Source organism: Ovis canadensis, chromosome 18, assembly GCF_042477335.2.
Source record: "Ovis canadensis isolate MfBH-ARS-UI-01 breed Bighorn chromosome 18, ARS-UI_OviCan_v2, whole genome shotgun sequence".
In the NCBI taxonomy this organism is placed as follows: Eukaryota; Metazoa; Chordata; class Mammalia; order Artiodactyla; family Bovidae; genus Ovis; species Ovis canadensis.
In genome coordinates, this window is record NC_091262.1 from 78,227,018 (window position 1) to 78,239,945 (window position 12,928).

The 12,928-nt window shown below is 44.3% G+C and overlaps 1 protein-coding gene across 8 annotated transcripts in view; it reads left to right on the forward strand.

The window, feature by feature from the left end:
• EML1 (EMAP like 1) overlaps nt 1-12,928 on the forward strand; it is a 194,997-nt gene that overhangs the window by 105,725 nt on the left and 76,344 nt on the right. For all 8 annotated transcript variants that reach the window (XM_069559740.1, XM_069559743.1, XM_069559744.1 and 5 more), the window contains exon 2: nt 4,239-4,421. In XM_069559740.1, the coding sequence (XP_069415841.1) occupies nt 4,239-4,421 (183 nt within the window). The remainder of the gene's footprint in view (nt 1-4,238; nt 4,422-12,928) is intronic.

A 12,928-nucleotide genomic window follows, 5' to 3' on the forward strand; every position in this document is an offset into this window, starting at 1 on the left:
CTTGGGGTTTTGTTGCTCATTATGCTAATCAGCTTGGCCCCAGCTGAATTGGCATGGTAAGTCGTTCGAACAACACTGGCCTTTTCTGTGCACAAGGTTAAGAACTCCAGGCAGCTGCCACTGCTGCCAAGAAGCCTGAGTCTGATCTCGAGGGTCACTGCCCACAGCAGCAGAAGACATTCCACAGTGGTGAAGGCTGCGGTGCTGGCAGGATCTGATAAGCACTGGGATTATGTGGCCTGGGGAGAACTTCAGCCAGTCTCACAAATGGAGGTCCTCTTAGCAGATCAGACCTTTAAGTTTTTAATCACTTGTATTTGAAGGCAGATACGGAGGTTCTTGGGCTTCCCTGGTGGCTCAGGTGGTAAAGAATCCACCTGCAGTGCAGGAGACCGGAGTTCGATCCCCAGGTTGGGAGGATCACCCGGAGAAGGGAACATCTACCCGCTCCAGTATTCTGGCCTGCAGAATTCCGTGGACAGAGGAGCCTGGCGGGCTGAAGTCCATAGGGTCACACAGAGTTGGACACGACTAAAGCGACTTAGAACGCATACATGCACAAACAGGCCACTGGAATGCTGTTTTGCATCATAAATGTTGACAATATAGAGCAGCAGATATATAGCTGCCTGTCTTACATGCTGGATTATGTGATAATGATTATAAGACACAAGGTTGAACAATAGAAGCTGACTGATTCCCGTCCAGGGCTGTGCTGGCCAGCACATTCTGTGTGTTCGGGTCCCACCGATGGATGTGGCACCCTGCTCAAAGCTGCCGTCCACTCGGACAACTCAAAAAATATGATTCTATAAGCAGATTGGTAGCTTCCCTGATAGCTCAGTTGGTAAAGAATCTGCCTGCAATGCAGGAGGCCCCAGTTCGACTCCTGGGTCATGAAGATCCCCTGGAGAAGGGATGGGCCACCCCCACTTCAGTATTCTTGGGCTTCCCTTGTGGTTCAGCTGGTTAAGAATCCGTCTGCAATGTGGGAGACCTGGGTTCAGTCCCTGGGTTGGGAAGATCCCCTGGACAAGGGAAAGGCTACCCACTCTAATATTCTGGCCTGGAGAATTCTTTCCATGGACTGTCCATGGGGTCGCAAAGAGTTGGACACGACTGAGCAAATTTCACTTTCACTTTCCATAAACAGATTATTTTATGGCTTAGAAAACACGTTATTAATCAAACGCTCATGTCTAATGAATTTTTCAGCGCTATTTTATATCATGATATTCAGTCAGAAATGAAGAGACAGAGTTTGGGGATCCCCCCCACCTCTAGCTTTTTTCGTCTAGGGATTTCCCCACTCAAGCCAATGTTTACAGTTTTCAAACTTCGTTTTTTGACTTTTTAAGGACAAAAAGACTGCAGGTTTTTCCACATGTGTCCTCACTGACCTGTGTGTTTACTGCTTAGCTCAGGGAAATCATGAAACATGAAATCATAAAAATCATGAAACAGGGAGTCTGGGGTGTTTTTCTAGTGCCCCATCGTCCCTCCACCAAGCGAGTGCAAACTCCCGCTGGAGTCTATATGCTTGTGTCCATGCTCCAGTGCTGCTTCTGTTGTTTATATGATTTGCAGGCTTCACAATGCCTTTCTGCAGGGAGTGCTATGCAAGAGAAGTCATCGTACCCAGCAGCAGAAGAGATTCATGATGCTTACATGTTCGTTAGGAGACATGAACAGTGAGCAAACAAGCAAGGTGATTATAGTCCATGGTGATGCTATGAAAGAAAGAAATAAGATGGATGTGACTTCCTTGGCGGTCCAGTGATAAAGACTGCACGCTTCCGCTGCAGGTTTGATCCCTGCTCAGGGGACTGCCATCTGCAAACTGCATGCATGCGTGCTGAGTCATTTCATTCGAATCCCATTCTTTGTGACCCTATGGACTGAAGCTCACCGGGCTCCTCTGTACATAAAGTGAAAGTGAAAGTCGATCAGTCGTGTCTGACTCTTTGCAAGCCCCTTGGACTGTACCATCCATGGAATTCTCCAGGCCAGGACACTGGAGTGGGTAGACTTTCCTTTCTCCAGGGGATCTTCCCAACCCAGGGATCGAACCCAGGTCTTGGATTCTTTACCAGCTGAGTCACCAGGGCATGGCACGGGCAGAAAAGAGAAGAAAAGAAACAAGGTGAATGTGACTGAAAAGAACAACTTTAGGAAAGATTATTAGCCAGATTCTCTGAAAAACTCCCATTTGAATTGAGACTGAAAGAATAGAACTTGGTCATGGAAATGCTTCAGGCAAAGGCAACAGCAGACACAAATCCTTAAAGTAAGAGAGAAAGGGTAGTGTGACAGGAACTCAGAAGGAGAAGAGAAGAAGGGTGTAAGATGAGTTGGAGAGGCCAAGAGGACCATGGAGGGCCCTGATGGACCTTGCTAAGAAATTATGAGTTAGCTGTTCTAGACAGAACTGTGATGAGTTGTCAAGGCTGTATATTGTCACCCTGCTCATTTAATTTATATGCAGAGTATATCATGCAAAATGCTGGGCTGAATGAAGCACAAGCTGGAATCAAGATTGGTGGGAGAAATATCAGTAACCTCAGATATGCAGGTGACACCACCCTTATGGCAGAAAGCAAAGAGCCTCTTGATGAAAATGAAAGAGGAGAGTGAAAAAGCTGGCTTAAAACTCAAAAATCAAAAAATTAAGATCATGGCATCCAGTCCCATCACTTCATGACAAATAGATGGGGAAACAGTGGAAACACTGACAGACTTTATTTTCTTAGGCTCCAAAATCACTGCAGATGGTGACTGCAGCCATGAAATTAAAAGTTGCTTGCTCCTTGGAAGAAAAGCTATGACCAATCTAGACAGCATGTTAAAAAGCAGAGACATTACTTTGCTGACAAAGGTCCATCTAGTCAAAGCTATGGTTTTTCCAGTAGTCGTGTATGGATGTGAGAGTTGGACCATAAAGAAAGCTGAGCGCTGAAGAATTGATGCTTTTGAACTGTGGTGTTGGAGAAGACTCTTGAGAGTCCTTTGGAGTGCAAGGAGATCCAACCAGTCCATTGTGAAGGAAATCAATCCTGAATATTCTTTGGAAGGACTAATGCTGAAGCTGAAGCTCCAATACTTTAACCACCTGATGCGAAGAGCTGATCATTGGAAAAGACCCTGATGCTGGGAAAGATTGAAGGCAGGAGGAGAAGGGGGCGACAGAGGATGAGATGGTTGGATGGCATCACCAACTCCATGGACATGAGTTTGAGCAAGCTCCAGAAGTTGGTGATGGATAGGGAAGCCTGGCGTGTTGCAGTCCACGAGGTCACAGTCAGGCGTGACTGAGCAAATGAACTGAACTGATTGCTTTGTCAGGTTTGTTGTTGTTTAGTTGCTAAATTGTGTTGTCCGACTTTTTGTGACCCCATGGACTGCAGCCTGCCAGGCTCCTCTGTCCATGGGATTTCCCAGGCAAGAATACTGGAGTGAGTTTTCATTTCCCTCTCCAGGGGATCTTCCCAACCCAGGGTTCAAACCTGCATCTCCTGGCAGGCAGATTCCTTACCACTGAGTCACCTGGGAAGCCTGTTTGTCAGATTAGCCAATCCTTTAAAGTCTTGACTGGTGGGTAGTCATTGCACGGACCTGTCAGTAGCATCGTTGGAACAAAAGCCAGAGGCTGGGCAGCAGATTTCCACCACCTGTGGGAAGTTGTACTAGACATATGCTAAGATCCACTCTACTTCTAGGGTTCTCTAATATCATGCAAAGAAAATGGCCCGGCTCTAGAAAAATATCATGGCAATTAAAACCACAGTTTAAAAAAACGAAAAGCACAAATCTAGAGAAAAAAAAGACAGTAGCAGAATGAAGCACTGTAGTTCCTTGTAATAAAAGGCTTCACACAAGTCTGCCGTGGTCTCTGGTGGTGTGGTTTGGTTGCTCAGTTGTATCCGACTCTTTGTGACCCCGTGGACTATAGCCCACCAGGCTCCTCTGTCCATGGGATGTCCCAGGCAAGAATCCTGGAGCGGGTTGCCATTTCCTCCTCCAGGGGATCTTCCTGACCCAGGGGTTGAACCCGGGTCTCCTGCACTCAGGTGGGTCTCCTGCACTGCGGGCAGATTCTTTACCGACTGAGCCAGCAGGGAAGCCGTGGTCTCTAGTTTTTAGATACCACTGTGTGATGGCCGCGTGCTGGTGTGTGCCTCTGGGTCTGACTTCTCTGGGCAGCAGTTGAGACTCAGTTGCTCCTTTCTTCCCCGGTCTAGATGACAGCGCTTCTGCTGCCAGCAGCATGGAGGTGACAGACCGCATCGCCTCCCTGGAGCAGCGAGTCCAGATGCAGGAGGACGACATCCAGCTGCTCAAGTCGGCTCTGGCCGATGTGGTTCGGAGGCTGAACATCACCGAGGAGCAGCAGGCTGTGCTCAACAGGAAAGGACCTACCAAAGGTGGGCATTGGAGATGCACGGGAATGGCAGTGGGCTCGGCATTGGTGCATTTTGGTTATTTCTCATTTTAAGTATTCTTTTCTAAAAAGTCGAAGTACAGTTAATTTACAATGTTGTGTTAGTCCCAGGCGTACAGCAAAGTGCTTCAGTCATATATATACAGGCGTGCATGCTAAATTGCTTCAGTTGTGCCTGACTCTCTGCAGCCCCATAGACTGTAGCCCGCCAGGCTCCTCTGTCTGTGGGATTCTCCAGGGAAGATTACTAGAGTGGATCATCGTTTCCTTCTGCAGCGATCTTCCCGACCCAGGGATCAAATCCCTGTCCCCTGCATTGGCAGGCGGGTTCTTTGCCACCAGCACCACCTGGGAAGAACATACGCATACATGTATCTATTCTTTTTCAGATTCGTCTCTCTTATGTGAGTGTGCGCTTGTGTCGGACTCTTTGCGATCCCGTGAACTGTAGCCTGCCAGGCTCCTCTGTCTGTGGGATTCTCCAGGCACAGATACTGGAGCAGGTTGCTATTACTTCCTTCTCCAGCTGATCTTCCCGAACCAGGGCTAGAACCTGGGTCTCCTGCCTTGGCAGGCAGATTCTTCACGGGTGCCTCCTGGGAAGCCCTTATAGGATGTCACAAAATACTGAGTATAGTTCTCTGACTGTATGTACAGTAGGCCCTTGTTGGTTATCTGTTTTATATACAGATGAGATGGTTAGATAGCATCAGCAGCTCAACGGAAATGAATTTGAGCAAACTGCAGGAGATAGTGGAGGACAGAGGAGCCTGGTGTGCTGCAGTCCGTGGGGTTGCAGAGACTTGGATACGACTTAGCGACCGAACGACCACAATAAGTTGTATATGTTAATCCCAACCGCCTAATTTATCCCTCTCCCTCCGTTCCCCTTTAGGAATCGTAAGTTTGTTTTCTATGTCTGTGCGTCTATTTCTGCTTTGTAAATAAGTTCATTCGTATTTGTTTTTGGGTGCCACATGTAAGTGATAGCCTGTGGTGTTTCTCCGTCTGACTGACTTCACTTGCTTTGATCATCCCTGGGTTCATCCACGTTGCTGCAAGTGGCATGATGTGGTCCTTTTGTGTGGCCGACTAATGCGCCCCTGCATACAACGTGCCGCACCTTCTTTACGCACGCCTCTGTTGATGGACATCTCGGCTGCTTCACTGTCTTGGCTGTTGTGGACGGTGCTGATCTGGACCCTGGGGTGCATGTGTCTTTTTGAATTATGGTTTTCTCTGGACATATGCCCAGGAGTGGGATTGTAGGATCACACGGTCGTTCACGGCAGATTCTTGCTCCAGGAGATACATTGCTCTCTTAATCTTGGCAGAGAACCCAAGCTTCTAACAACACTGAAGCAATCATTGGATTGTTGAAATCATCCCACAAAGTGTGACAGTATCTTTTGCCTGGACATTGGTGAGTTGTAGCCGACGTTAGTGAGTTGTAGCCAACGTTGCAGCCGACATTGGTGAGTTGTAGCCGACATTGGTGAGTTATAGCCGACCTTGGTGAATTGCAGTAGACATTGGTGACGAGTAGCTGACATTGGTGACTTGTCGCTGAGGTTGGTGACTTGTAGCCAATGTTGGTGAATTGTAGCCGACGTTGGTGAATTGTAGCCCAGGCGTGCACAGTTGTAGGTGATCAGTAAATGCCAGTTGAATCCAGGAAGAAATGTCCACAGTGGACTGGAAAACAGTTTGCTAAGACTCTGAGATAGAGAGAGCTTGTCAAACCAAAACCAAAACCACACACTATTCCTTGGCCCCTGTGGAGGCTGTGCCACCTGGATACTTTCAGTGACTCTCATCTCTCTCTCTGCCCTCAGTTTATAATGGCGTCCAGTCCAGCGCAGCAAACACTCTTGATCAGGGGCTGAGAGGGGGCAGGCCCCTCCCTGACGTGCTTAGAACCTGAAGCTTATTACTAACTTCCCCTCCTTCTTTGCTCATAAGCTCCTGGTAAGGCAAAACCTCCTGGTTTTTTTTTTTTTTTTAATCCCTTTTTCTTTTTTCTAGTAGAACATTGCCTATAACAGAATTCTATACCTATAAATAGTGGATTTCTGGCACATTTAAATCACCATTTCATTCCCCAGTGGTGCCTAGGAACAAAATAGAAAGCAATATTTGTGTGTTAAGTAACTCTGTAGTGACCCTCTTCTTACAGTTGTAGAAATAAAATGCCTCGTAAAAGCTTCTCTCCTGCTAGTTAGAACCCTGGCAGCTGATTTCAGCCAATATGCATTACTCATCTTTGGCCAGAACTGCTTTTCCTCATGGCTAACTCTTGAAAACGGAATTCATCTTGGCTGTCAAATTCCTTTGGTTAAGCCGTTTTAAGTCTGTAGCATGTAAATGTCCCTTTAAAATTACCTTTCTTATTTTGTTGGGATTTAGCAAATCATTTCACAGTTACCATCTTTTCCTTGGAGTCGGGAGAGGGTACTATCTTGATGTTGCATCTGTTTGTTTCTTCTCCAGCCTGGATACATTTTCACATGTCTGTGGAAAGCAATCTCTTTTCCCTGTCCTTCAGGGTAATTATCACCAGCTCCATGTGAGATATACATATTGGGAGATGCCTGCATTGTGAATAATCCCTTTAAATAATCTTTTTCTCTTAAGTTACAAAGCGATTAGGGTATTTTAAATAGAAACCAGGTTATTCTAGGTATTCTTGACCTACGCAGCTTTCCAAAAATAAATCTGATGACTACTGTATCTTAAAGGGTGCATTTGAAGTCGTTGCTTTATATACAACTTCAGGCTTCTAAACTTCTATTTTTAGAAGCGGGGGGGGCGGCGCGGAATAAAGGGGCCTGCCCAGGAGTTTTCTTTTCTTGATTAAGAGTAAAGTTTGAGTCTTGGAAACTTCTAACTTTTTTTTCTTCACACTTAGACTGGATGTTTCTTTATAGCATTCTTTTCGAAAATGAAAATAAACCAAAGCACGATAAAGTCACACCAAGAAATAGAAAAAAGGTCGTAAGAGAACTGGTGAGTGGCATGGCCTGAATGCAGGGGGCTGTGGTGTTCCCGCTTTCATATGCACTTAGAAGATGGTGGGAGAGGAGGGGAGAAGCAGAAGTGATCCCATGGGAAGCTCCGAGTCGCTGCTTCTCTTTCAGAGCTTGCCATGTTGGCATGCCATGTGCCCCTTACCTGGAGCTGGCACTCCAGAGCTGTGGCTTAGTTGGGGGATACTTAGGCAAGACAGCTTTGAGACAAACCTTCTCTGGGTCTTTGAAGGCCACAGTATTACTGCCACATGCTGTTCTTTGGGTTTGCCGCCCTCGTACAGACTGGGCATGTGGTGTTCAGATTTTTTAAATATTAAACGACTTTCCCTCCAGGGTGAGTTGCCAGAAGCTTAGGTCTCAGAGTCTTGAGCTTCTGGTGCATAGCGTTGAGCTGTTTTCCCAGTGACAGGGATGACTGGGCCTCAGAGAAACAGGCCACCTGGTCAGACAGGGAGCCGCTGGTGTAGCTCAGCTCAAAAGAAGGGCATGGTGAGCGCCGTGACCGTCCATCAGCCATTCTAAAATGTCAGACTGTAGTGTCCACTCACTGGCCTCAGTACTGCCAGGGAGACCATGGATGATAACTCATTCTTTTCATGATAGTGTGTCCTTCACTATCTCCCAGAGCTTGTTCAAACTCATGTCCAGTGAGTCGGTGATGCCATCTAACCATCTCATCCTCTGTCGCTCCCTTCTCCTCCTGCCTTCAATCTTTCCCAGCATCAGGGTCTTTTCCAGTGATCGGCTCTTTGCATCAGGTGACCAAAGTATTGGAGCTTCAGCTTCAACATCAGTCCTTCTGATGAACGTTCAGGACTGATTTCCTTTAGGATTGATAGGTTTGATCTCCTTGCTGTCCAAGGGACTAGGAAGATTTGGGATGTTTTAATTATGCTGCGCTTGGGTTATCATAAATTGGGGAGAAGAGAATTGAATAATATCTGGAGGCCGATATTCTTAAAATTCTTGCTAATATGAAAGTTTTTTCAATATTGTGGTTGGACTAGGGGGACAGAATGCAGTGAAAAGACACCATTATATTGCTATTCTGAGTGTAGATACAGAAAAATGCATGGGAATAAGGGAATTCCTTACAGAATTACAGGTATTGGAGAAAAATTGTATAGAAAATACAAAAGCAAAAGTAACCACTAGAGACATAACCAGAAAACTGTGGCACCTCATATGAGGGAAAGCTTTGTAATCTTCAAAGATGCTTCTGTTTTAGGTAACAGCATGGGAGATGTTTGTGTATTATATTAAAAGGCAGAATCAGGATATCATACTGGATATGTTGTATTTTCCAACTGAACAGACAAAAATCTATGCAATGAAGAGTGAAATGTACCAAGAGTTGAGTTATCTTTTTTTTTCCCTGAGTGATGGGGTGATGATTTTTTTTTCCTTTTTATACTTTTATACTAAATGTTCTTTGGTGTGCATTCCTTAATAAGCAGAAGGAATTTATGCTTTAAAAATGACTCCTTTCTTACCACCAAAGGTGATCTTCACTGCACAAGGTCAGCAACAGGGCTCAGAACAAATGTCTGGAGGCTGCAGCTTGCTCACGTGTATTCTAGAGAAGACAAGGAATGTGCTTTGGAGTTAAATTCATAATAGATCCGTTGTTGACATGCACGACTAATTTCCACTTCAGTTCTAGGGAAGTGTTATGGGATTTTAATGTAAAATGTAGGTTGAAATCTAGTTGTCCCTTGTATGAGAGGATTGTCTGCTTTTTTATACATTAACCAACAAGAGTTCTTATTTCTCATTTTAAATTTTGCTTGGCAGTTCAGACTGTCGTTTGACAGCTTAACTTTTTAAAAACCTGAATATACCTTCTTCAGACTTTCCTGTTCTTTATATTAATAGTCCCATTAATCAATAGATCAGAGAGTAAATCACTATAAGCAGAAACCATCTGCTGGAGGCACTGACAAGCAAGACAGTTCTGTTAATCTGGAACATCAAAACCTCATCTCAGAATTTAGTCTTTGCGAGTACTGTGGAAAGCAAACTGCAAGTCATCCTTAAGGAGCTTCTGCTATATTAACACTTAACACTGATATTCACTATAATACCTGAGACTACCATTTATTAATTGGATAGGTGTTGGCCTTTGCAGTAGGTATTTTGGATATATTAATTCATGTCACTTCTCCATAGCCCTTTGAGGTGGGTATTAGTGTTCCCATTTTGCAGATGAGAAGGCAGCCTCTAGGAGACTGGATAATTTGCCCCACACAAATTGTCCATCTGGTTTGAGGAAATCTGGAACTTGACCCCTGTAGGCCTGGCTTCGCTTCTATTTCTCAGTCATCTGTGTTGCTTGGATGTACACGCCTCTTAGCAGTATTATTTAAATTAGCATTATTCAAATCAAACCGAATATTTAAGAAATGAATACTATGTGACTTGAAATGAGAGTTCTTTTTTTCAAGGTTTAATTTAATTTGCAAAGTATCCTAAATACAATAAATCATATTCAGCATATAATTATGTAAAATATTGTATTATAGTCTTTTATAGTCTATAAATTTTATTAGAGAGGTGTAACTAACAAATTAAAAAATTTTAAGTTCTTTTCAGTGAATGAAATCAATGCATATTTAACTTAGTTCTTTATCCTGGTTAGCCAAAATTAGCAATTTTTCCTTCTCTCACATCTACTGTGCTTTCTCCTTATCTTTCTCCTTACAAATTAGTTAATTACAGAAAATAACTTGTGCTTTCTTTTAGACAGAACATGCCATAGTTTCTTCCATTTTCCTCTGTAATTGCCTTTGCCAGTTTAAATAGACGTTCGTTAGTGATTTGTAGAATAGACTTGATAGATATGGAGGAGGAAATGGCAGCCCACCCCAGTAGTCTTACCTGAAGAATCCCATAGACATAGGAGCCTGATGGGCTACAGTCCATGGGACTGCAAAGAGTTGGACACGGCTGAGCGACTGAACACTTGGTAGATATATTCAGTAGATATATTTCAGAGACTGAGAAAGATTGTTTTTAAACTTTGTATTATGAATACGTTCAAATGCATATAAAAGTAGAAAGAAATAGGCATGTGCTATCCCTGTTTCACAAACACGCCTTGTGCATACGGCATTTTTATTTCTCCAGTGTATCTTTAGGATAGGTTCCTGGAAGTGGGATTGCTGGATCGAAGGATAAATGCATCTGTAATATTGCTTGGAATTAGTGATAAGACTTTTACCTAGCACATGAGTAATTATCTACTTTGTCTTACACTTTATCGAAAGCATGTCACCTTTTCTGATTCCAAATATAGACATCTTTTCAATTTTGACGTAGATAGTTAGGAATTCTGGGTTCATAATGGTCAGTTTTGTTAAACTTTGAATTTCTACATATAGTCACATACATAGTCATGCTTTTCATAATTAAATTTATTTTGAAACCTATGCTTATCAAATGTTGCACATTAGATAAGTTGTTATTGTTTTTTATTGAGTTGTTAATGTGATGTAAATTAAAAGGGTAACAGATTTCATTTTGGGGGGACTCCAAAATCTCTGTGGATGGTGACTGCAGCCATGAAATTAAAAGTTGCTTGCTCCTTAGAAGGAAAGCTATGATCAACCTAGATAGCATATTAAAAAGCAGAGACATCTCTTTGCTGACAAAGATCCATATAGTCAAAGCTATGGCTTTTCCAGTAGTCACGTACAGATGTGAGAGTTGGACCATAAAGAAAGCTGAGCACCGAAGAATGGATGCTTTTGAACTGTGGTGTTGGAGAAGACTCTTGACAGTCCCTTGCAAGGAGATCCAACTAGTCCATCCTAAAGGAAGTCAGTCCTGAATATTCATTGGGAGGACTGATGCTGAAGCTGAAATTCCAACACTTTGGTCACCTGATGTGAAGAACTGACTCATTGGAAAAGACGCTGATACTAGGCACAACTGAGAGCAGGAAGAGACGAGGGCAACAGCGGATGAGATGGTTAGCATCACCTATTCAGTGGATGTGAATTTGAGCAAACGCTGGGAGATAGTGGAGGACAGAGGAGCCTGGCGTGCTGCAGTCCATGAGGTCGCAAAGAGTTGGACACGACTTAATAACAACAGTTAAAAGGGTATCTTGATCATAAAATTATAACGATATCATAATAACAAACATTAGTAGATTTGACTACCTATACTTGAATGTGTTTACATCAGCTATAGTTTTGAAAATATATTGTCAAAAATAGTATTTCATGAAAGTCTGGGTATTCCAATCCTCCCATTTCGAATGATGAAGACTTTTTCGTTTCAAGCATACTTGTGAATGCCTTAGACCCGAGATTCTGAATACCTTTGTTAGAGATTTTCAGTTCCCACAGTCTGGAGTCATTTTGTAGGGAAGTTCACTCAAGGGTAGTTTGTGGGAGTTTATATGAAATAGTACGCAGGCAGACAGGTCATAAACACTCTGTATGTGGCTGCCTCTGCTCCCTGCAGGACCTGTCCACTTCAGCCTGCTGGCTCCTCTCCTTCACTTCCGGTGGGTTAGTGGGTCTATGAGAACTTACACAGCGTGGCAAAGTCACATAGAAACCCGGGTGTTTCTTCCCTGAACACTCTTCTCACTCTAATGTAGGAATCAGGGTCCTAGATTTCAGAGCAGGAAGAGCTACCCTTCCAGCATTTTATGAAGTCTTTACCGTATGGACTAGGGAAGCAGGTCCCAGGGGGTCTTGCCTGCGGTCACACTGCCAGTTTGGGACACTCTGGACCTCACGCCCAGGCCCCCGTCTCCCAGACCTGATCGCCCTCTGTCCTCTCCTCCCTCCACTCAACCTGGGCACCAGTAAAAGAGTGACTGTTTGGGCGACGAGAACCGCCTGGGGTCTTCCTTGGCCCCTGCCTGTGTGTGCAGGATACAGAGAGGACCTTCACTGGACCTTCGTCCGCCTCGGGCAGCTTTGATCGTAACTGAAATCCTGCATTCAGTTCTTCTCACACAGCTTTCAGATTACTAGGCTGCACCTTGATATCCAAACTAGAGCGTTTCATCATCTGAGTGCAGCGAAGGGACTGTTTGTCTATGTTTTGCCCCTAAAAGCAATTAAATGTATGTGTGTGTACATGCTCAACCACGTCTGACTCTTTGCAGTCCCAGGGACTGTAGCCCACCAGGCTCCTCTGTCCATGGGATTTCCCAGGCCGGAATACTGGAGTGCGTTTTCATTTCCTACTCCAGGGGATCTTTCCAACCCAGAGATCGAACCTAGGTCTCTTGCGTCTCCTGCATTGGCAGGTGGATGCCTTACCACTGCATCACCTGGAAATAATTATTTTTAAAAAAGCTTTCTTGAACCAGAAGAATGTCTCATATCTCAGTGTCATGTCGAAGCCAGCGATCCATTTATCTTAACACCCAATGAGCTGGAAATTGTGTTTGAATCTTCCTTCCCTGGTGGTATTTCTCTCCTGCAGTTTTTAAGATCGA